Below are 26429 nucleotides of genomic sequence, written 5' to 3' on the forward strand. Positions count from 1 at the left end.
ATACATCTTGGAATAGGTTTGAGGCAAATTGTGCCATAAGCAGATTTTATTTAAGTGGCTAAACAAAGTTTAAGAAGCAAGTAACAATAAAAGAAAACAATAAAAGGAAATGTTTCTGGTACAGGGCCAGCAGTACAAAAAAGTAGTGTACGAGTGCCTGGATAATACGAGTACGAGTACGAGTGCCCGTTTTGCAATAGTGCAACTTTAAAGTAATTACTCTTGACTGTCCATAGTTCATGCAGAGTTAAAACTCCACACTTCAGCAACAACATACTGACAGTTCCTAAAGAAAACTACTTAAAAAAGGACATAACCCAAATGTTCCCTCATTTGTCCAAGTCCACCCAAGTTTAGATGTGCTTCTAAAAGGACTTAGATATATCCATAGTAAGCCACATGCAGCATGTTACTTGATCAATTTTCTAAAATAAAGTTTCAGGACAATGACAATAAGGGAAGAAAACATGGAAAAATGAAGTCCCAATTACTATACATGCATATTTTCTTGACAATAGGGGAAACATTTTACAGATAAGTTACAAAGAAAAGACAAATAAACAAATTTGTACAATAAATTTAGCACATTCTGTACAGTGTCTCCACTTTGCTGTTAACATTTGTACAGACTCTTCATAGTTTACGTGACCAACACCGTCAGTATCTGCTTCCCCGATCATTCATCAGTCTCTTCATCTGTTAACTTCTATCCAAGGTTTGTCATCACATGGCAAAGCTCTGCTGCACTAATGTAGCCATTACCATCCTTATCAAACACGTGGAATGCTTCTCTAATTTCTTCTTAACTGTCTGTGTCTTTAATTTTTCTTGCCATCATTGTCAGAAATTCTGGGAAGTCAATTGTGCCATTACCATCAGCATCCACTTCATTAATCATGTCCTGTAACTCTGCTTTGGTGGGATTCTGCCCAAGAGAACTCATTACAGTTCCCAATTCCTTTGTTGTAATAGTCCCATCACCATCCTTGTCAAATAGTGAAAAAGCTCCTTTGAATTCTGCAATCTGCTCTTCAGTCAGCTGGTCAGCCGTGCTGCAAGTGCTGCTGGGTCTCCGAGATGCGACCACACAACCACTCTGCTTGCTTGCTCCACCTGGACTCGCCATTCTTATTTCCTTTGTTTCCTCCACTTTTTTGTTGTTGTTGTTGCTGTTCTTACTGGGCTGCTTTAAAATCAAATCTCAGACATCATGTCATTTTATTTATTAGTAATTCAGTATGCATATCTGATTAATTAGGTCCTTTTAAAAAAATAAGATAGCCACTTACTGTTACCTAACCGACAATATTTTCTTAACGCTATTTAATATTTAGTCAATACTCAGTTTCTCTGGCAATCTCAAAAATGTCTTTTTACAGTTGCGTATTTTGGTTATGTCTTTTAAATCTCTTTTATTTTTCCTCCTCATCCTTTTTTCCCTTCCATTTCATTGATTAGTTGGAAAAGCCTGGGCATGTGTCCTGTGGAATGTACCACATTCTGGAGTTGCCTGATTTCTTCTTTTGTGTTGTCCTTCTAACTCTGGTTTCCTGCAAACTGGTTAGTTTGAGGCCCGATTAAGTTAATTTTTAAGTTAACTCAATAGGTGGCGCTTTGAACTTTCTGTTGAATTGCATGACCTGATAACACTTTCTGTGATACTGATTGATAAGTAGTATCAATGGTGGGTGACTGATATCTCCCTATAAAGTTCTCTCTGAATTTCATTTAATAGATTTGGCAGTCTTTGATGATCATTGCCTGGAACTATTTCATTAGGGGTTGCAAAATGGTGACTTTTCTTACGCCATCATTCCTTCTACTTTTATTAGCTGGAACTCTATAAATAAAAACTTTCTTGCAGGAACCATTTGGTTAACCTGAACTATATAATTTATTCATGAAAGACAAGATAAATACTTGATTCTTTTTTTTGTGTCAGTTTTCAGAATAATGAATTGATGTCATAATAACTTCCAGTAGGGACTAGTGGTTTTTATCTGAAGTATAATTCTGAACTCACAGATTTTTATATATATATTTTTTTCTATTTCAGTCCATTATATTCATTATTTCATTTGATGTTCAGATTATCCCATTTTAGGTCAGTGGAGACTGACCTAATTGGCCTTTTTGAAATGATTTTATTATTATTCTTTGCTAGCAAGGGAGCCTCTTTGCTTTGTGTCACAATTTTTCCAGGCTCACCTTATAAATTTCTATCCTAGAGCAGGAATTAGACATTTCTATAATGAGCTTTGATTCTTTTTAGTGGAGAATGAGATTTACGGAGCAGAGTCTAGCTAGGATCTTGGGATGTTTATTGCTATGGAAATTGTCATTGATTCTGGGTATTTTTAATGGAAAAAGAAGAATCCCCCAAAATCAGAGAAAAAAATACTGAAATAAATGAACACAACTGTAGAACACATTGAGGGCATAACCACACAAATAGCATGTTTTTAAAACAATACTTTGATCATGTCTAGTATAATACAGTCTAAGGATAAAAAGTACAAAAAAATAATATGCATTCAGTAGTCTTAATATCATTAATAATACAAATACTGTTATTTTAAAATTACCTTAGGCATATTATAGTATAATACAAAGAAGTAATTATGTTAATATCATTGGAATCAAGGGTTTCAACATAAAAGAAATACAAGTATAGACTTTGTAATCTTAAGTTTGAATTAGAGTTAACAACATGAATTTACATATCTCTATCTACTGAAAATACGTAGAACCAATGACAGTCTCCATAGCAATAAACATCCCAAGAGCCTATCTAGACTCTGCTCCCTAAATCTCATTCCCCGTTAAAAAGAATCAAAGCTCATTATAGAAATGTCTAATTCCTGCTCTAGGATAGAGTTTATAAGGTGAGCCTGGAAAAAATTGTGACACAAAGCAAAGAGGTTCCCTTGCTAGCAAAGAATAATAATAAAATCATTTCAGAAAGACCAATTAGGTCAGTTTCCACTAACCTAAAAATGGGATAATCTGAACATCAAATTAAATAATATGGATTGAAATAGAAAAAAAAAATATATATATATAAATCTGTGGATTCAGAATTACACTTCAGATATTTTATTACTAGTTTTACATTTTAATATTTTATTTTTTGGTTATATACCTAGGAGTGAAATTAATGGGTTGCATGGTATGTGTATATTTAACTTTTAAGAAACTGCCAAATTGTTGTACCATTTTATATTCCTATCATCAGTGTTTAAAGAATTCCAGTTCCTCCACGTACTTGCCAACATTTGGTATGTTCAATATTTTAGTGATACCTGATTGTGTTTTTAATTTGCATTATGATGTTGAACATCTCTTCGTGTGTTTAGTGGCCATTCATATTTCTTTTTTGGTGAAGAATCTGCTCTTAATCATTTTGAGTTCTAAGAGTTCTCTATTGTGGATATAAATCCTTTATCAGATAAATGCATTGTGAATATTTTTAACCAGTCTTTTTGTTTTCACATTGGTGGCTTTCAAAGAGCAAAAGTTTAAAATTTTGATAATGTTTAATTATCATTATTTTTTTCTTTTACGGATAGTACTTTTGGTGTCATATCTAAAAAATCTTTGCTTCCCCGAAAGTCTCAAATTTTTTTTTTTATAGGAGTTTTGTAGTTCCAGATTTCACATTAAACTGTAGTACACATTTTGAGTTGATTTCTTTTTTTTGTATGGTAGGCTGTATCGATCAGTGTTTGTTTTTAAAAATTTGAATACTTAGATGGTTGGACAACATTTATTGAAAAGACTTCCCTTTCTCCTGTTGAATTGCCTTGGTATCTTGGTCAAAAATCATTCGATCTGTTTCTTGACTTGATTTTGTTCCATTGATGTATATGTCTGTCCTTACACAACAGCAGTCTGAATTACTATAAGTAATAAAGTAACATATATAGTATATAAATATAAAGTAAACTTTATAAAATATTGAAATCAAATGTTACAGAATACATCCTCCAACTGTGTTCTTTCTAAAATTGCTTTGGTCATTTTAAATTTTTTGAATTTCTTTATAAATCTTAGAATCGGTATGTCAGTTTCTACAAAAATGCCTGTAGGAATTTTGATGTGATTGTGTTGAATCTTGGGGAGAATTTGGGCAGCATTGCCATTTAAACAATGTAGGATTTTCCAATCTATGAAAATGCTTTATCTCTCCATTTACATAGGTCAAAGAAGTTAGGGTAGGAGACCAGATATTTTGACGTTAATGTTAAACCACCGTGAGTCTCACAATTACTGTTCCAACACTGATGTCAAAAGTTTGGAAAACTTTTCCTCTGCCTCTCCCTTGCTCCTCCCCCTCTTTCTCCACTTTGTCCTCCTCCTCCTCATTCCCCTCCTCTTTTTTCCTCCTCTTCTACATCTTTTTTACTGAAAGCAAATTTATCACAGGCTCAGTTTTTGATTCATAGCCTATCTTTGTCCTCTTCTGTTTAAATTTTTTATATTGTTTCAGTTTCTAAATATCGAATCTATTTAGAAATGTGTTGACAGTGAAGTGTGATAATACATTGTCCAATATAGAAACATGAAACTGTAAGTAGCACAGTGGGCAATATCCATTTTGCGGTCTGAGATAATACCTCTTTCATTGGATTGCCATGAGAATCAAATGAACTAAAAGCATGTGAAAGCTAAAACAGCAAAATGTTGTTATTAATGTTTTTATTAACAAAGAAGCACCCAAATAACCTTTTTAAAAAAATGAGATATAATTGATACATAACATTGTATTAAAGTGTACAACATAATGACTTGACATATGTATATATTCTGAAATGATGACACAATAAGTTAACATACATCATCATCAGAGTTATAAAATATTTTGTCTCTGTGATGAGAGCTTTTAAGTTCTATTCTTTTAGCAACTTTCAAATATACAGTACACTATTATTAACTATAGACAGCATGCTGTACATTACGTACCTGGAACTTATTTATTTTTTATTATTTTATTTTTATTGTATTTTTTCCCATTACCGTTTATCCCCCTTATACCCTCTTCCACCTCCACTTTCCTCCCCCGCCCCCTCCCCCTGGTAGTCACCACAGTGTTATCCACGTCCATGAGTTCTTTTTCTTTTTTGCTCCAGGACATAACTGAAAGATACGTCTTTTACCTTTTGACCACCTTTACCGATTTCTCTCATATTATTTGCAAAACTTTTTATTTTTAAGTTTCAGACTGGACTAATAAGATCCACTGATGTTTCACTTTCATTTCTGTACTCCTCAACCTTTTCCTTTCTTCTTTCATGTAACTACTATTTTATTAGTTTGTCTATTTCCATTGTTTCTTTTGGAAAATATAAGCAAATATATATATTCCTATTTCATGACCACATAAACACAGAAGGTAGCATGGTATAAATACTCTCTGTACCTTGGTGTTTTAATTTATTGATAATGCCCTATATATCACTTAATCTCATATCAATATGTAGGAATTCTCCTCATTCCCTTTTGCAGCTACATATTACTCTGTTTCGTGGTGATGCCATAGGTTATTTAACTAGACCTCTATTGATGCACATCTGCTTTGTTTTCAGTCTTTCAGTGTTTGAAAAATAGTGCTGCCAGTAATCTTGTGCATATGCTATTTGGTAGTTTTGCTAAGTGATCTTCAGGATATTTTTCCTGTCAGTCATGCCACTGAATCAAAGAGTAAATGCATAGGTAATTTTGCTAATATTGTCCCAGTTTCTTTCCATAGTAGTTACATCATTTTGCATTTTCACTAGGAGTCGATATAAGTGTCCGTATTTCCCCACAGCATCATCAAAAATGTTGTCAAACTTTGAGATTTTTGCCAATCTGATAGTTCACTTCTTTTAATTTAGATCGGCTCATGTATATACCAGTTTCTTCGTTGATCATTCTTCCTGTACGTTAGACTTTCCATTTAGAATTACTTTCCTCCTTCTCAAAACACACGCTTAATAAACCATCACATGTAATCTGTTTGGCTTGGAATTCTTTGTGCTTCCTGACTCTGAAGTTCCATGTGTTTTAATTCTGGAAAATTGTCCACCATTATTTCTTTAAATAGTGCCTGTCACACATTCTCTCTATTGTCTTCTCTTGGAACTTCAAGTAGACATAATTAGACCTTATTTTTTCTCCCTTGCTTTTTACTAGCCCTTTGTATTTCTCTCTCCTTTCTGCTGCAGCCTGGGTCATTAATCCCATGGTAATTTATTCAGCTCTCCCTTCTAGGTTTATAATTTATTTTTTTAACTCATGCAATACCTGACTATTTAGTTAGAGATACTGACTCTTTTTCCTTATATACACAACAGTAGCCACCCAGTATGAATGAATCAAAATTATACTTAGTTTTTGTCAGATTGGCAAAAAATACGTTTTTTGGCGTGCTGCAGAGATTTAGTAATTAGCTTATGTGTGCCATAAGATGACAAAGGTCAAAATTGCAGTCCTAAATAAATACGGAGTAGTATTAAGAATTCTAAAGACCTGTGTTTTCTTTCCATAGGAGTAAAACACAAATCTTTTCTAACTGTTGAGGACTGCTTTGAGTTGGGCAAAGTGGCCTACACAGAAGCAGATTACTATCATACAGAACTGTGGATGGAACAAGCACTAAAGCAGCTGGAGGAAGGCGAGGTTTCTACCATTGATAAAGTCTCTGTTCTAGATTATTTGAGCTATGCGGTGTACCAGCAGGGAGACCTCGATAAGGCACTTTTGCTCACAAAGAAGCTTCTTGAACTAGGTATGTTAACTTGGCCTAATATTTGAATATATATCTCATATAGCTTTGGCACTTTTTATTTGTTAGAATTCAACTGCCTCATTTATCAAACATACTTTATCCTCTTTCTGATTATCCTCTAAATAAATGGCAATTGATTTTTCTCACCTGATGGTATTACAACAGTAGCTGTGTTTCTCTGTTCTGTGCTCTTAAGGAATTTTAAAATTGAACCTAATCTAGCTAACCCAGTCAAAAATATTTATTTAACAAGTTGCCATATTAAATATTAATCAGTTTCCTTTGAAGGATTTTTTTGGTTAATTTCATTTCATATTCAAAAACAGTGATTTGAAATAGATTGAAAATATATTTGTCATATTCAAATGTTAGAAAAATATGGTATCTTATGAGGATTTTACCACTCGTATTTTAAACAGAGATGTAGTACGATCTAAGTATGATCCAGGGACCAGCACATCAGAATTATTTGGATACTTATTAAAAATGAAAATTCCTTGGTTTCCACCCCAGGCTACTAAGTCATAATCTCTGGAGATGGAGTTGTATGCTAATAAATTCAGGTGACCTTTGGTATGTAGTAAGCCTTAAAACTTAAGAAAAATTAGTTATTTTATGAACAGATAAATAACATATCAGAAGAATGAAACAGTTCAAAAGGATAGGTCATCTGAAAGTGAATTTTTGATAATTAGGTTATTAGCTGAATGAATAAATTGACTTCTTAATTCAAGTACCCTTTTTTCAGTATTTTTTAGTGGTTTTTTTCTCTTGACCTAAAAAACTTTACTCATGGCAAGAAAGTTTTAAAAATAGAAAAAAAGTACAGAAGAGTCACCTATAACTTAATCACCCAAAGATACTTACAAGTTATTTTGTTTCCTTGTTGTATATATCCCCTTCACACGCACACTTTTCCCTTTCTTTTACAAAATTAGGCTCATATTGTATATCACAACGTATATTGTGAGGAGTTTCTCAGAGACAAGAAATATTTTACAAATAAAGCTAGATTTCCTAAACACTTCAACGAATGCCACAAGTGAAGTTTCTACATACTATTTTGCCTGTTTTGTTTGTGTGTGTGTGTTTTCTCACCGGATGGGTGGAGTAAATTCTCTTTGCCTTACTGAAAGATAGCTAAAAATTATGATTAGCAATTCAAAGACAATTAGTGGATTCTGGCTTATTTGAAAATTATATATTTAGTTTTTCTTCTCTGTCTCATTTAGAATGGGGCTAAAATCTACTCAGCCCTCAGAAGTAGGCTGTGATCTACATTTATAATTTATCTGTGGTAAAGGTTGCTTTTGAACTTATACAGTGTCTTTCCCATGTTAATTACATTTCAGTCTCAGATAAATCTTTTCTGTTGCTTAAAATAAGAGAGATACTTAAAAAATTCATTTGACATATTGATCATACACAGTTCCTTTGGCTAATTAGTAAGTTCTGAAAGTAGAAGCAGTAATTGCTATTTTGAAATAAATGACTGGTTCTGTCTCCAGAATTCTTTTTATATAGAGGGTCTGTGTGTCCTGCTTTACTTGGGGCTGTACTGGTTTACACCTGTTGTTTTGGCATAATTTTTACTAGTGCCTTCTCTTGGTTTGGAATATAAATTGTATGGTTCTCTTTTATATTATTGTATTCTGATGTTTGAACAACTGTAAACTTACTCATGGACATGCTCTTTCTCTTCTAATAGATCCTGAACATCAGAGAGCTAATGGTAACTTAAAATATTTTGAGTATATAATGGCTAAAGAAAAAGATGCCAATAAGTCTGCTTCAAATGACCAATCTGATCAGAAAACCACACCGAAGAAAAAAGGGGTTGCTGTGGACTACCTGCCAGAGAGACAGAAGTACGAAATGCTGTGCCGTGGGGAGGGTATCAAAATGGTAAAGTGGAAAAGCCAATTGTGTGTGAATGTGTGCATGTGTGTGTACATAGTTCTAGAGAGAGTCAGGGTTTTTTATATTTAAGTCTATGTCATGAAAATCAGATTACTGCATAAAGGTTTATAGTATGCCACACCTCCTTTTTTGTGAGTCACACTTTATGCTCCAACTGTTAGTAAAATCCTCTTAAAATAACCCTTGTGAATCACATACCATTACATGTGTTTTTGGTAATATTACCCTTTTCATAGTTTAAAAGGTGAAGGATCAGATAATTTAAAGGAAGTGGTCAAGTTTTTTCTTATATCTTAATGCAAAAGGAATTTCAGCTGTCTTAAGTAGAAACAACCATTCTAATCCATCCTATGAAATACTGAATTCATCTATACAATAATCTCTTGTGGTTTTGCTACTAGTCAGCCTTGACAAGATTGCTCAGTAAAATGTTTGTCTATTTCAGAAATATTAAAAATGCAGAAAGACTTTCAAGAGACTTTGGCTTTACTATTCTTTAAAATACTAAAATGTGTATATAAATATCCCTTTGTTTATTGTCTATCTATATTTATGTATTTATAGCTTTGAGTACCAGTGCTTTAGGATGGTAAAAGAGCATAGGCCAAAAACAAAGCATTCAGGTCTGAGTAGCGTAGGTTTTTGGTCAGCCTCGGGACTTTTCAGAGCCGTTTTACGATAATATGTGTTATGGATATGGTATTCATTGCTTCTCAACATTAACTGATAGTGGAACTCTCTTTTAAAGAATATCATGTGGTACTACTGTTTACTTGAATGTGGGCATACATAGAAGGAATTGAAATAGTGAACTTTAAAAGTATTTTTAGGTGTAAAGATTAGAATAGTGTTTATCACTTCTCTACAGCAAACAGACTTCCAGCTGGGCTTTACATTTTGGTATTGATAACTTTTGATGACTTATTGTTGACAGCATAACCTCTGATAGCAAACAAGTAGCTCATGTTTATGTTGACAGCTTTGAGTGTTTTAAATTCATGGAGTCCTGGAAGAACATGCCTACTATTGTTTTGGGAGCTAATCAGTAAAGACGAGGACAATAACACTTTGTTAGACACATGAAATGTTTTTAGAAATTTCACATCTAAATATTTTAGTACCTTTTGAAGATAAGGACTGTGAAAAAATAACCACAGTACCATTATCACACCTAAAAAACTTCACAGTGGTTTCATAATATCATCTAATATCTAGTTAAGTATTTATATTTCCAGTAGTGAACGCATATTTTTAATAACTTAAAGAAGAGAGCAGAATAGAACCAAAGTATAAAACCTTGCTCTGCTAGTTTGCCAGTTTGTTGATGTGACACACAGATGTCAACCCTGCCCCAAATCAAATTCCCCTCATCATTATATGAAAGATTTATTTGATAAAAAGCTTTGAATTTTACCCTAGGTTAATAACAGACATGAAGAGTAAACATGAATCATTATTTGTTTTAGTATGTTAACTAATAATTAGAACAACACCTGATATTATTTCTATTTCATATATGACATACTGTTTAGTCAAGAAAATCAGCCATGCAAAAACTTATTTAGTTAATATAATACATAGGTGATTAAAAGAAATATTTGCTTCGTTGACCTCTCTTTTTTTAAATGCCCACTAAATAAAAGCACCTGGCTTCTTTGTTTAATAGCTTATTTTCTCTTGTTCAGAGCTACCGATTTTTCTTTTTGCTTTAAATATTTTTTTTTTATCTTTTGCCACAAGCATTTAACTGGGAGCTATTTAGAAAAACCTGGTTAGGTTGAGTTTTGTTTGTTTTCCTTTTAGAAACTTTCTTGTTCTGGGTGTTTCACAATTACTCTGTGAAGTTTGGAGCAATACTGATCATTCATTTAATATGTTCATAAACATTTCTTTCATGTTTATAACACCTGAATTCTATTTTGATAAGAGGAGGGTTATAGAGAAATCTCCTTTTTTTCTTATTTAAGGCCTATCATCTCTCTGCCAGAAGATAATCATTAATAAAATTTTTTAAATCCTGAAGGCCCTGCTTGATGCAAAATATTTGCAGAGAACCGTCTCTTTTTTGTCTTCTTCCATAGATAACTCTGTGGATACACAAGCATGATTATTGCTTATTATTTGCATAGGAACAAGCATTAAAAATATTATTACTCTAACATATATATCATTATTTTAATCTTACATTTAGACTCCTCGGAGACAGAAAAAACTCTTTTGCCGCTACCACGATGGAAACCGGAATCCTAAATTTATTCTGGCTCCAGCCAAACAGGAGGATGAGTGGGACAAGCCTCGTATTATTCGCTTCCATGATATTATTTCTGATGCAGAAATTGAAATTGTTAAAGATCTAGCAAAACCAAGGGTAAATAACTTTCTTTTTCTCTTCTTAATTTACTATGCCTTTGTATCAGTTTTTCCTTTGCAAGGTTACACAAATGATCATTGATAAGGCAATAACCCCACACAGATAGTTATAGATGTCATTCCCACAGTATAATGGAGTTGTTAACTAAATTGCATTTATACCAGTTTTTCCTCAGTTTGTTATCAACCCAAATAATATATTTTGGAAATTGGTTTTTTAAATTAAGTTTATTGGGGTGACATTGGTTAATAACATTATATATGGAAATAGGTTAAGCTCTTAATCATGAAAATTATAGATGAGATTTTTATTTCACATTTAACAAATTTGTTTCAACATTTTCCTGAAAAAGTTTTCTCTGTACTGTGTAGTCCTTTTAGTCTCAGAGGCTAATCAAAAATCAGTTTTTTCATTTTTCTATATTTTTATCTGAAAGAAACTTGAAGTGTTTTTATTCCCTTTTAGGCATATTATTACTAGAAAGTAATAATTTGGCACAAGCATCATGCTAATTTGAAATAACAACATCATAGTGTTCTGACTTCAACTCATACATCATTTATCTTAATAAGAAAAACAATTTAGTCCTGGCCAGTGTGGCTCCATTGGTTGGAGCATTGTCCCATAAACCATAAGGCCATGAGTTCGATTCCCAATCAGGGCACGTGCCTAGGTTACGGGTTCATTCTCTGGTCAGGGTACGTATGAGTCGCACCTGATCAGTGTTTCCCTCACGTTGGTTTCTCTCCTACTCTCTCCCTCCTTTTCCCTCTCTAAAATCAATAAGCATGTCCTCAGGTGACAATAAAAATAAAAGAAAGAAAGAAAAACTAATGTTAATGCCATCTTATAAACTTAGTGTTTAGTGTAGAAGTTCTCTTTTTTGTGAGAATGTGAGAAGACTACGCTTTATGCTCTTGCCTTTTTTCTTTTTAAACCATTAGCTTGTCATTAAAACATGTTTCATCTTCTTGATAGAAAAATACAAACTGCCATTGCTTTTCCAAAGAGATTGTTAAGTAAATATTAGGCACATTGTTGCTCTTTTATGACACTGGAGTTGGCAAATATCATCCTCGTAGGTCCAGGTAGGAAATATTTTTTAGGCTTTGCAGCCACATAGTCTGTGAAAAACCATTCAGCTCTACTGTTGTAGTGCGGCAGCAGCCATAGAAAATATATGAGTAAGTGTGGCTATATCCCAATAAAGCTTTTATTTCCAAAAGCAGGTGGCAGGCTGAATTTGTTCCATGGGTTATCATTTACTGACCCTTATTATATCATAAAGGTTGAATTATCAGGATATCTGTACAGCAAAATGACCTTAAAGTTAGAATTTTGTTGTTGTTAAGTTTTACTACTTTTCCAAATTACTATTTTTTGTTCTTTACAGAAGATTACATTTTAAAAAAATGGAAAAGGCTGTCTAGTAAATACGGATGCTTTACAAGTGAATTCTTATAAATTTTTACTTACAATTACATCATATTCTATCATTCTGTTTTGGATTTCTATTTTGTTCCATTATCTGTGGTCAGTAAACCCATAAACCAAAGTGTCTTAGTAGACTATTTATTAGGAGTCCAGGTTTGGAGGCCAAAGTCTTCAAAAGGGATGCCTCAGTTTTATTATTTTGATCAAGAGATTCAGTGGCACTAAAAATTTCATATTCTTTTTGTTAACCTCAGAACCACCCTCCATTTAAAAAAAGTTTAAAATCATCTCCACTGTCATCTTTTTCTTAATATCTTTGACATTTATGAGTTCTTTTCATTTACATTGTACTCGGTCCACGATTATTTGACTGTATAAGTGAAATATGTATAAGCCCATATCTTGAAGGAAGAAAAGATTGGCTTTGAAACAAGTTTTGAACATTAACCTTTGCAAAACAGTATCATCATTTAAAAAAAATTAAAATTAAAAGTTTGGAATGGATCTTTTAATTGCAAGTAGCCATTCTTACAACTAAATTAGACTTCAAATTTCTCTTCACTGTCACATCCTCAAACCTTTGAAAGAAATTTAATTTTAATCTCTTTTCTTTCTGTACTCTCTATTCATGCAAAAACAAAAAAATTTAAAAATAACTTTTTTAAAAATACAAAACCTAAAAAAACCAGTGGCTCTTGAAGCTTAACACAAGGTGACTGGAAATCCTTGGAATTATTTTCTTTTCAGCTTCCAATGTAAAAATCCCAGAATTCTGACTGGTTGGGTAAATGTGATTCATTTTTTTGTTTTGTAATGCAAGTATTTTGATGGTTGGCTTCACAGCTGAGGCGAGCCACCATTTCAAATCCAATAACAGGAGACTTGGAGACGGTACATTACAGAATTAGCAAAAGGTAAGAGATGTGTATGCTGCATATTTTGATCTCTAATGAGTGTTTTGTACATCCTACAGGAATTATTCATTTAAAGGAAGTAGGTCATTTTCAGTCTCCAGCTCAAGTCACCACCTGTTTATATCCGCATGGATAAACCGCTTTGTTTCACAGGTCTTTCCCTTTAACTAGAAGTTGTGTTTTTAATCTTTAATTGGTCTGTTATTTTTAGGGAATTAAGGAGCTTTGCATCTCTATTCGGTTCGGAATTAAATATCCAGGAAATGGCTTGTTAGGTTTTTCCTTTTTCCCTTTTCTTGCCAAAGGGGGGCAAAATGAAAAAGCAGCAGCCTGGGTTAATCTGGGAGTAGTCTTTGTTTATGCAGCTCTTTCACATTCATAAATGCTGCAGTGAATTCATCATCCTTCATGGAGATTATGTTGGCATTTGTTCATACATCTTGTAAAATAGCGTTGTCATTTTGGAGTAATCTGTATTCCTCCTGTTGGAGTTTTTATATTAAAAAACACCAAAATTTGTTGATTTAAAAGTTGGCAATGGAAAGTACAGAGTTATTTTTCTGATCTGTCTTCCAACTGCTATTACTTATGAATTTAGTTGCCTTTTACTTTGCCAGACAGACTTAACAACAGTCTTGTCTTGGTGAGAGTTTTAAAAAATGAATTTAAAAAGACTACTAGTTTTTCTTTTGTCATAAAATTTAAAGAGCATTAAACTTCTAGATCTGAGGAAGTTCCTGTGAAACCCAGTGCTTCATTTACATACAGCTTCAAATGATTATTTATTTTAAAAAAAGTGAAAGGACAATAAATCTACAACAAAAATTTGTCAACTCGTTTTCTTTTGATTTGGAAGTGGCTTTTCTAACTGCCACCTTTCTAAATGTTTTTGCTGATTTGAAACCATTACCTACCATCCAGACCAATCTGAACCCTTCCAATCACCTGTGGCTTGGCAAAACAAAACAAACAAAAGTCCAAAATTGCCTGCTACGTGAGTAAGTTCTTGTCCTTTCTCTTTTTTTGTAGCTGAGCCGAGCTACAGTACATGACCCTGAGACTGGAAAATTGACCACAGCACAGTACAGAGTATCTAAGAGGTAAGGGAGTAATGCAGAGAATATTAGTCATATTTGGACCATTTTCTTTAAGAGAATCTGATTTCCATAAAACCCATTATATATGGTTTCAGAGATGTAGGCTGTTAGGCATAGGTGTTTGGTGACAACCATGCCTGAATTTTCATGATGGACTAATAAACAGACATGGTTATGGGGCAGTTAACAGAGATTTTCCAGAGTAACTTACTAAATTTCAAAATCCCTGCTGTGACTCCCCAAACCCTACCAGCAAAGTGAAGTTGTATTCTCATATTGAAGAAGTGTTCCCGAAGACTCTTCATAGAACAAGGCTATCTTAGTCTATATATATATATAGTAAAGCAGGGGTTTAAAAATCTCTGGGTCACCCAGCAGCTGTAGGTATTAAGAAAGTAAATGCCTTCAAAGATTATATAACAAATCTTTTGCAGGTCAATTGGTTTTAAACTATTTGACTTTCACAGTGTTTAAAGAGAATCTACTCAAGTCTAGATCACTGAAATAATTTTTAATAATAGATAACTGTGTAATTTATGTATGTAAGGTAGAAGGAGCTCAAAAAATAAGTGACATTATTCCAACAGAACTCCTTTTCCATCTGTTTCTTTATGTAAAGAAAGTTTCCTAGCTATCGTAAAAATGAAAATAGAAGTATGATTGAGCCGAATTCAGTCTCCTTCTAGCAATAAGTAATATTTATTTACAAATATAATAACTAATTGACAGTAACAAATAAGGACACTTCAATATATTTTCACTTTTCATATTTGATAATGACTAGATTACTTAGATTAACTATATTACTGATAATGTTACTTAGATTAACTATATTACTGATAATTGTAGTAAGTCATTCCAGAATATTATAGGAAATTTATATTTTATAAATTTATATAGATATCTTTGTTGTAGAGAAGTATAATAGGATTTTTTAAAAAGACTTTTAGGCATAGAAATACATCACTTCAGGACAGGGCTTCTCAACCTCAGCACCATTGACATTTTGTTGTTGGAGGCTGTCCTGAGCTTTGTAGGGTGTTTAGCAGTATCTCTCACACTCTCTAGATGCCACTAGCACCCTTTTCCCTAGTTGTGACAATCAGAAATGTCTCCAGACATTGCCAAATGTCATCTTGTAGGCAAAATCTTCACTACCATTCCCCAGGACTCCCTGTGTCCACACACATTGAGAACCACTATTCTAGGATAAGAATAGAATGAAAATGAAAGTCCAAGGGTAAAAAAAGAATGATGTAAAATTGTTAAGTATTAAAAAACACTTTATTCATGCATTTTTTTAAGTAGATGATGGTGGGCATCAAATCATTACGGTATTGAGTCCAGTGGATACATTAAAAAGAAATGATTTTTTAGAAATTATGACTATTTTCAGTATGACAGAACTAAATCTTGTTGAAACTATTATGTTAAAAAATTTTAGTTGTCAACTAGAGAATTGTTCAAAGGAGTACATAAATTTTAAAAACTATTTTAGGAGATACTCAAAAAAAATAAGATATTACTGCGGTAAGTCAGCAAAATTACTCTGAAGCCTGGACAGATTGCACAGATGTGTTTACTTATTCTTTTTGGACAAAGCTGTATGTTCTTCATATATTAACCTTCATCATCCCCAAAAACATATCTTGGTTTTTCAACTCTCTGCCCTATACCACTAGCTTCCCCCTTGCTTCAGTTAGAAGACATAATTAAACTTTCTGTAATACAGTTTTGATTCAGAAACACTAATAGATGGTAAGGATTTGCAGAAACTAATTTGTATTATGCATTGTAATTAACTAATTTCAAGTTAAGCTTAAGCTAATTTTCCATTTTCTTATAGAACCTTTTTTATGTCTAAAAAATTAACCTCTTATCTATTATTGAAAAAAATACTTAAGCCATTATATATTTTATCAGAGATTATTGCAGGGTTTTTAGGCATTTTTATTATGATAAGGCTTGTAATCATCCAAGTTCTCCATATTGGAATGCTTTTAGGAAACATGTAAAATAAAATTTCATGAGGTTACTGTTTTGAAAGTCATTTTTGGATATTTTTTATAAATACAGTAGACTTCTTGAAGAAATCCAGCCCACAGAGTCATTGGATTCTTACCAACAATTCAAAATAAATTATTCTTGGAAAAGTGACCTACAAGCATTTTTTTCCTTAAGAACTAGATATTTCTAAATATTTTGAACTTACTTTTTAATTATTCTAAATTGTATAGTTCTGAGAATCACTTTTATTTAGATTTTTGAGAAAGGTACAACCATACTTTATATTAATTACATATGGCAGCAGAAAACATGTAATGAGTAGCATTAGAAGTAGAAGACTGAGTAACATGAAGATAAATTCACTCAGTCTTGGCAAAGTATACAAAGTGTGTGTGTGCATGTGTGTGTGTATTTCTGTTCAAGATAATCTAGTAAAAAAAGGAATTTCATAGCACAACGATTTTCACCTTTATTGTTGGGAAAACTGTTCAGCAGCCCTTTTAAAAATAAAATACATGTTGAAAGAGAGGGTCTTAACTGTTAAAGAGGAATTTACTCCATAAAATGTCCAATAAATTTCACATTTTAACAAAAAAATAAGTTTTTACTGTTTTCAGGATTTAATAGCAATGTTGGGATATTTTCTACCCATCACTGTAAATCTGAATTTCGAAGACTCCTACAAGTGAAATATAGAGTATTTTATGTTTCCTTCATATAGTATACCTCTGAAAAAGGGCATCTAAAATGCAAAATAGAAGAAAGAATTTATGTATATTGATGTTAATTGATGTAATTCTTTTGCTCTGGAAACATCTGTATTTGAAAGGGTCAGAAGGGAATTTCAGATACCGTATTTGAGAAATTTCTAAGTGATTGCATCATTTTCTGTAGAAGTAAAAATATGTATTAGTGTTCTAGCAAATAGAATTTTCTTTGGGCAAAAGTATGTGTGTTAAATCCATTACTGTTTAAAAAACAAAGTTTTTATTATTTTATTGACTCTCTATGAACTTTTGGCAAGTTGTCTCTGTCTTTGCCAATATTAAAAAAAAACCAAAACCCTAAAAATTTACTAGAGCTAGTTAATGGAGGAGCTGATAATTTTGGCTAAATTAGAGGAATGGAATTTTAGTTTTGAAAGGTAAGCATTCAGTTATGTACACTGAAAAGACAATGTAGGTATGAGAGCTCATGAAGTCCAGTTAAAGTAATAGAGATGAGATACACAAATAGCCAACCTGTTTAGTGTGGTGGGAAAAGCTTCTTTAATTCTGGTGGGTTATTCTTGCAAGTGGTTTTGATTTGTTTAGATTCTAAAGTACAGATTTCCTACAATAAGATATTTTATTGTGCTTGAGATTTAATTTACCCATGTTAATGAGAAACAAATACAGTATAAAAGTGTATTAATACCTTTACAATATAAGGACAAATACAAATAGCTTTGAATGATTTCAGTTTTTTAAAAAATTGGAATAACTTAACAATAGCATTGCCCTCTATTGGGTTGATAAGTGCTTCTCAGATTGAGATAAGTGAAATTGACAGATTTATAGTAGTATTGCATAATTTTCCCACTAAGAACCAGAGGGACTAGTCTGGATGATTAGCCTTCCTTTGTTAACTCAAGCACTTAGAGAAAAGAATTTTTGAAAATTTTGCCCTCCATGACTGGCCTTTTGGACCCTGAATTATCTTTTGGAAAAAAATCATAGTGTGCTATACGCCTGAAACTAATACAAAATAATGAATGTAAACTGTAATTGAAATAAATACATACATAGGTTAAAAAAAATCACCTAGTGTTTTTGTATTCATTGATATTTTCATTTGGAGGTTTGTTACAGTCTTCAAAACCTACAAAATGGTATTGTTTGTTTACTTGAGCGTGCCTCTCTTACTAATGTAGTAGAAATATAGTCATGCAGTGTGAGAATGATGCTCGTTACTCAAATAAAGCATTCCGGTGATACTTTTAAAAGTCATATTGAAAGAATAGCCCTGGCTTGTGTGGCTCAATGGGTTGAGAACCAGCTTGTGAACCAAAATGCCGCTGGTTTGATTCCCAGTCAGGGCACATCCCTGGGTTGCAGGCCAGGTCCCTGGTAGGGGGCGTGCAAGAAGCAACCAGTTGATGTTTCTCTCACATATTGATGTTTCTCTACCCTACTTTTTCCCTTTCTTCTCCCGCTCTAAAATAAATATATAAATAAATTTTTTTAAAGAAGAATAGGTTTTTTAAAGAACAAAAACTCATTTGAAAGAAAAAAATGTTGATGTTACTCTGCATTTACAACTTAACTCTCAGGTTCCTGTCATTAATACCAAAATTAAGATATGTTGGGTTATCTCATTACTAAGGAGAAAAAGGGACACATAAAATTATCTGGACAGAGAGTTCTGTTTTGCTCCTGGCAAAAAATTATGTTTCATGAAAAAATCACTGTAAAAGTTAGTTGACATTTTCAATTATAGTTGTAAGAAAGGTAAAGACATGTTCTTCATTTGATTTTTTTCCTGCTACAATAAATGCAACAACTTTACATTCTAACTCAGTTAAAGCACTGAGTATTAGCCCTGGTTTGTGTGGCTCAGTGGATTGAGCACTGACCTGGGAACTGAAAGGTCACCGTTTGGATTCCCAATCAGGGCATATGCCTGGGATGTGGGCCAGGTCCTCAGTTGGGGGTATGCAAGGCAGCTAGTTGATGTTTCACACATCACACTGTTTCTCTTTCTCCCTCCCTTCCCCTCTCTCTAAAAGTAAATCAATAAAATCTTTAAAAAAAACAAACAACAAACACTGAGTACAAGAAGAACCCTTATTTCTGATTATTTAGTGTAATGCAGGAATAAGACTTCCGGATCCTGAAAAACAGATAGTTAACATATATCACAATATCATTGTCTCCACTAAGGTTTTAGCAAGGTCGTAACAGTATAAATTCAGAGCTAATTTCTTAGACTCTCCGATAAGTCTACAATAGTGTTGAAGACTGATTAGCAGTATTGGTTTAAAGATGGGATCCAGGTGAATAAAATATTTTCAATGTATGGAGTTCTTTAGCTAAGAAGGTTCTTATTGTATTTTGAAGAGGTTTTCACATGAAAGTCAAATTAAATGAAGTAACTTCCCATGTATCAGTGGAATTTATTTTCTTTTCTAGTGACTAACAGAACGACAATTAAGATAATAGTGTTTTTAACCTGCAGCTATCAATTACTTTAACTGCTAAACTTCAAACCTTCCATTGATATCATTTATGATATAATAAGTGCAAATTAAAATTTTTTTAAAAATTTAAACAATTAAAATTAAAATATTTTTGCCTCTGAGATTGGCAAAGATTGATACTGGCAAGTATTTTATGAAATGGACATTCTCATAAACAGTTTGTGGGAGTATAAATCTGTAGTATTTTTGGAGAGCAATTTGACAGCATTCATTAACACAAAAGTCATCAGGCAGTTCCACATGTAGTAATATATTCTACGGAGATATTCCCACAAGTGTACAAAGAAGTACAGGAATTTTTTATTACAGTATTGTTTGTAATAGAGAAAAAGAAATAATCTCATTTAACCAGTGTTTTATTGATAGACCTTCATGGTCATTTTGGAATTAAATGTATTTTATCTTAAAAAGAAAAGCAGTAGTTTAAAAAAACAATAAGGAATGAGAATATAAAGTGGTCTAGTTGCTGTGGAAAATGGTCTGACAGGTCCTCAAAAAGTTAAATGTAGGATTATCATATGATCCAGAAATTCCATTTCTAGAGGGTCTATACCCAAGAGAATTGAAAGCCCCAGACAGATACTTGTACACCCATGTTCACAACAGCATTATTCACAAAAGCCAAAAGATAGAAGCGACTCAAGTGTCCTCTGATGGATGAATGAGTAAACAAAATGCTGTATATACATGCAGTGGAATATTATTCAGCTATAAAAAAGAATTAAATTTCGATAACATGGATGAACCTTGGGGACATTTTATCTAACTGGAAACAGTGGAGATGGTTGCACAACTTTGTGATTGTACTTAATGCCACTGAATTATACACTTAAAAATGGTTAGAATGGTAGATATTGTCCTGTATATTTTATCATATTTTTAAAGGATAGTTAAGATGGTTAATTTCACATTATGTTTTTTACCATAATAATTTTTTTTAAATGAGGCAGTGCTATATGTATTGACTTGAAAAGATGTCAGAACTATTTTCAGGGGAAAAAAGTATATGTGTATATTGTGGTGGGAGATTGGAGGGTGTGTGGATTCCTGTTTTGTGTTTTTCAATTCTCTCTGTTTATACAGAGGGAAAATGTTGAGATACTAGATACCTTTTTGTTAATAGTGTTTACCTGTAAGAAGTAGGACTAAGAAAGGGACTTAATATATTTTTGTATTGTTTGAAAGTTTTATAAGTATTTTTTTATTGTTCAGTTACATTTGTCCCGCCTTTTTCCCCATTGCTCTTTCCTACCTTGTCCTCCTGAACCCCACAGTCAGCACTGCCCCCCATTGTCCATGCTAAGTATTTCTTTTTTAAACAGCTTTTTTTGCAATATACACATACCATCCAGTTCACTTATTTAAAGGGTGCCATTCAGTGGCTTTAGACATACTCAGAGTTGTGCATCCATCAGCACAATCAATTTTTAACCCAAAGGGCATTTTCATTACCCCAAGGAGAAATTCTGCACTCCTTTGCTATACCCACCCAGCCATCAATCTCCTCGACTCAGCCCTAGGTAACCACTAATCTCCTTTCTGTCTTTATGGATTCACCTCTTCTGGATGTTTCATATAAATGGCATCATATAATATGTGGTTTTTGGTATCTGGGTCCTTTCGCTTAGCATAGTGTTTTCAAGGTTCATTCATGTTGAAGTATCAATACTTTATTCTTTTTCATAGCTGAAGAAATATATTGTATGGATATACCACATTTTATCTCTCTTACTCATCTGTTGATAGACATTTGGGTTACTTCTACTTTTTAGCTATTAAGAGTAATGCTGCTCTGAACATTAATGTAAAAGTTTTTGTGTGAACATAAGTTTAAATTTCTCCTTTGTGTATAATCAGGAGTGGAATTGCTAAGTCATGCAGTAACTTTGTGTTTAAACATTTGGGGAACTACCAAACTTTTCCAAAGTAGCAGTGCCATATTATGTTCCCACCAGTAATGTCATGGGGGGGCGTGGGTTCCAGTCTCTGTCCTCATGCTGGTTATTGTATCTTCATGATTATAACTATCCTGGTGGGTATGATAAAGCAACTCATTGTGGTCTTGATGGCATTTGCTGGGTGGCTAATGATATTGTGCATCTTTTCATGTGCTTATTGGAAATTTATATATGTTCTTTGGAAAGCTTTGTATTCCAATCTCTTGCCTATTTTTAAATTATCCTTTATTTTGTTGATGTCCAGCTTATTTTTTATTGTTGCTTATACTTTTGATATTACAGCTAAACCACTGTTTAAGATCACAAAGATATACACCTATGTTTTTTCCTAAGAGTTCTATAATTTTAGCTCTTATATATTTAGGTCTTTAATCCCTTTTTAGTTATTTTTTTTTCATATAGTGAGAGTTACAGGTTCAACTTCTTTCTTTTGAATGTGCTGATCCAGGGTCCAAGGACCATTTGCTGAATATAACAAGCATTTCTTATTTTTGCAGTTTTTAAAGTGTAAAGTGAAAGACTGAAATGGTAATTGCTAGAATGGCAAAGGAAAGTTATTTTTCTTTGTAGTGGGTAACAGAAACTATTACTTGGGTGTTTTATAGAGGAAGATATTCTTGAGCTTTGTTAAGAGTTACTTTGATGCCAAGATTTGGCACAAAGTGGAGAGTGAGTTATTGAAAGATGCAAACAGTGTTGGGTGCTAAAGTCAGTAACATCTGTTTCTGATACACGTTACTGTAAGAGGCTAGTGCTAGTGAGTGGACGTGCGTGGACGTGGTAAGACATGGCAATGTGGAATTAACAGATGATAAAAAGACTACAACTGCAACGATTTCTTCAGCAAACAGTAGTTACCCTCCTCAACCTAGAAAAGGATTTTTAAGGAAGATAAATTGTTTCTTGTTGTTGGCCCTGTAGTGCAGTTTGATTTTCATGGTAAAAGTAACTTACTTTAAAAATACATATACACATATATATGTGCTCATATTACCTCCCATAAGTATATGAGTAGAAAAAAACTCAGTTCAGTGAAATGAAAACTTATCTTAAAATCTATAATAGATAAAAATTGTTTGAAATCACAACACTAACCCTTACTAAAAGCAAAGTGTAGTCAATAGAAGAAATTATGAAATGCAAATCAAATGTGTAATGTTATCAATTATGTACCAAAATGGAAAGCTAGTTTTGAGAAGTTATTTAGAACCTTGCTATTTTAAAAACTGAAGGTGCATCCCTAGTCATGAATAATTGCTACTGTTTAATTGCGAGGGGAAAAAAATTAGACGATTATAACAGCTGCATTTCACAATATTCCGTACATATATACAAAAGACAAAGATTTGCTTGTGCTCCAAAAGAGGACAACATTAGAAAACTCATTTCTGTCTTGAATAATTGAGTACCTGCTACTTAAGAAGAAACTCCCTAATCATTGTGGCACTGACAGCAAACAATTGCCTTACCAGTGAAAAAAGTGCATTGATATAACAGCTAAAAAATAGATGTGGTTCTTAATGTTTCATAAAAGTCTTAATCCTGGCAATTATTATAGTTGCCTTTCTGACAACTTCTCAGCACAGTTTGAGAAAATGTTACTTTCTATTTAAAAAATGATTTTACTGAAATCAGTTCATGAAAAAGAATCCTAATATATTTTCCTCAGTAATGGATATGAGAAATGTAAATTTTACAGCAATATTATTTGTCCTGGTTCAATTTTAATAGCATGTCATGTTATTTTCATGTTATAATTAGTTAAAAAACCAAAAAACTTCCTCCTCCTCCCTCTCCCCCACAACCACCAAAAAAGAAAAAAAGCTCTAACCTAGTCTGGAATGGGATGGTAAAGAGCTAGGGAAGAAGAGATGAATAAAGTGATAATCCAAAGGCTTCACTTTGTAAAGTGAAAAAGAAAAGTATTCTGGGCAAAGGGAGGAGCATGTGCACTAGCCTTAAGTGGCTAGTGGACTGGGCTAGAGGAACCCTATTTGAAGTGTTGCTGGGGCACCGGGAGAGAGGCAGAACATAGTGGCAGAGGCCATAGGGGAGCCCAGGGAGCAGCCAGAGAGCCTGAAGGGATACCTGGAGAGTGAGGGAGGAGGAGAGTTTTAAAATGGATGAACAGTGGTATATGTTACTGAAAGAGCACATACAACGAGAATTAGAAAATCTTGTAAGATTTAGTAGCACAGTAGGGTTACGGGTAACATTAACAAAAGTTTTGATGGAATAGATTGAGAACTGAGTCTTATGGAAAAGGTGACCTTGAAGAGGGAGGAGAAAGGTTGGTAGCTGGAGGGAAATGGAGATTTGAGAAAACTTTTACATTTTTGTTTATCTAATGGGAGAGACTTAAGCTCAGTTAAAAGCTGTGGGAGAAATTTTTGAGATGGGAAGTTGATTATATAATAGAGAGAAGGGCTAATCGATGATTTATGGTTCCTAAAATGTCAGGAGATAATAGAATCTAAGGCAGAGGTTTAGCCTTAGATAGTGGAGAGAGATCTCTTTGACCAGGAATGAAGGAACTAGAATGAACTAAAAGGAACGGGGTAGATGCAAATGTAGGTAGATAATATGGTTTTCATTTTCTCTGTGAGGGAGGAGATACGTTATCTACTGAATGAAGGGAGAGGCAGAGGTGGCTTGGGGTTCAAGTACAGGAGGAAATAAGGGCCCATTTGAGGTTGGTGTTCATTTATTTCTAGTGGTACATGTCCACTCTGTTTCACGACTTTCTTCAATAGGGTTTTGTGACACAGCTTTAAGTTTGGAGGAAAAAAAATTCATTCAGGATTGTGTTTTTGCCAGTTAGTTGAATTGAGGCTTTTAGGAAGGATGTTGTTAAAATGGTGGATCATGGAATCAAAGTTTGATGAGAGGAGAGGTGAAAAAAGAAAAATGCTGATAGACTGGGAAAAAGCATATGTAAAGGAGATATTTGAATTTCAGAGGATGTCTTTATTTTATTGAGCTATGACTTCCATACTATAAAATTGACCCTATTAAAGTGCTCAATTCAGTGGTTTTTAGTCTTTTTAGTTGTACAGCCTTCATCTAATTCCAGAACATTTTCATCACCCCCAAAAAGAAATCCTGTACCCATTAGGAGTGTTTCCCCATTCCTCTTCCCCTGCAACACTAATCTACTTTATGTAGCTATTGATTTGTTTATTTCGGGCATTTCATGTAAATGTAATCATAATATGTGGTCTGTTGTATCTGGCTTATCTTACTTAATGTTTTCAAGGTTCATGCATGTTAACAACTTCAGTACTTTATTTCTTTCCATGGCATAATAATCCAAAACCCAGATATATCGCATTTTATGTATCTCTTCATGAGTTGTTGGACATTTGGATTATTTTTCACTTTTTGGCCATTAGTAATGCTGCTGTGAACATTTGTGTTACAAGTTTTTATAATTTCTCTTGCGTATATACCGAGGAGTGGAATTGCAGGGTCTGAAGGTGACTGTTTAACAACTTGAATTGTCAAACTGTTTTCCTAGGTGGCTGCACCATTTTACAATTCTACCGGCAATGTATGAGGGTTCCAATTTCTTCACATCTTTGCTGACACTTGTCATTGTCCATCTTTTTTTATTATAACCATCTTACTGGGTGTGTCTGGGTACTTATAAAAAAACTTATGCAAGTAATACATGAGTATTTTTTCTATATTAGCATTATATAAATCAAGCCCAAAACCCTATGACCTACACTCCAGTCAATTCCTATACCTGACCTAGAAGGAACAATTATTTTAAGTTTGGTATGGATTTTTCCAGAATAAAAGAAAAAAAATTTCACTGTAGATAGAGCTATATAGCTTTCTTACATTAACCCAATTATTTTCATAGGAACTATAATAAATGAGATTATTTTTTCCTTTCTAACCTCTAACTGTAAAATACACCATCTTTTTGAAATTTCAACATTCATTAGTAGAAAGCATATTAGACAGACAAATCAACTAAATGCCTAAAGGCTTATCATCCCATATAATAGCTTTTTAAATGACAGCTATTACATTCATGTATTGAAACATTATCAGTAAAACTAATATTTTCTTCTTGTTCTTAGCGCCTGGCTCTCTGGTTATGAAAACCCTGTGGTGTCTCGAATTAATATGAGAATACAAGACCTAACAGGATTAGATGTTTCCACAGCAGAGGAATTACAGGTGGGTAATTATATTATCCTTGAATTACATGCTATCACATTATCCTTAAGTTATTTTTACACTTCTTCAAAAGATGCCTCAGATGAGATTTCCTGATACTACACAGGCAGCACTCAATTTGCAGGATAGATTGAGGCTGTAAGAGTGAATGATCAAGCTGAACCCATGCAAAGCTGATTTTAATAATCAGTGAGAAAAGTATAATTGTTCTGTGTTAAAATTTATCAAAACATTAAAAACTCTTACTGTTGAGTGTAAATTTATAGGGAAATAAAAAATATGTAATGCTAATATTTATTAAGTACACTGTAATTTTTTTTTCTTTTTTTCTTTTTATTTCTTTTTTTCAGTGTTAAATCTGTCTGCATGCTCGTTCTTTTCCTTTTTATTCCTAGGCCTGTCAGGTAACCAGGGCAGTTTTGTTTTGTTTTTTTAAGAAAGTTATTTTTTTCTCTTTTCTATTGAGATATTATTCATATACCATAAAATTTACCCTGGTTTTATTATATTCCCATGGTTGTGCAAGCACC

The 26429-nt window shown here is 33.1% G+C and overlaps 1 protein-coding gene and 1 pseudogene across 5 annotated transcripts in view; one reads left to right on the forward strand and one right to left on the reverse strand.

Annotated features, from left to right (window-relative positions):
• The window catches only part of P4HA1 (prolyl 4-hydroxylase subunit alpha 1), a 77060-nt gene that overhangs the window by 35092 nt on the left and 15539 nt on the right, over positions 1 to 26429 (forward strand). For 3 of the 5 annotated variants that reach the window (XM_054572621.1, XM_054572619.1, XM_054572622.1), the window contains 5 exons: positions 6530 to 6769; positions 8478 to 8674; positions 10881 to 11057; positions 13338 to 13408; positions 25800 to 25899. In XM_054572621.1, the coding sequence (XP_054428596.1) occupies positions 6530 to 6769; positions 8478 to 8674; positions 10881 to 11057; positions 13338 to 13408; positions 25800 to 25899 (785 nt within the window). Of the gene's footprint in view, positions 1 to 6529; positions 6770 to 8477; positions 8675 to 10880; positions 11058 to 13337; positions 13409 to 14437; positions 14509 to 25799; positions 25900 to 26429 lie in introns of all 5 variants that reach the window. The other 2 variants (XM_054572620.1, XM_054572623.1) reach the window with 2 other exon arrangements.
• On the reverse strand, positions 540 to 1126 carry LOC129069708 (calmodulin-1-like; annotated as a pseudogene).

Source organism: Pteronotus mesoamericanus, unplaced genomic scaffold (genome assembly GCF_021234165.1).
Source record: "Pteronotus mesoamericanus isolate MK-2021 breed Mesoamerican mustached bat unplaced genomic scaffold, CSHL_Meso_final contig_24, whole genome shotgun sequence".
Lineage (NCBI taxonomy): Eukaryota > Metazoa > Chordata > Mammalia > Chiroptera > Mormoopidae > Pteronotus > Pteronotus mesoamericanus.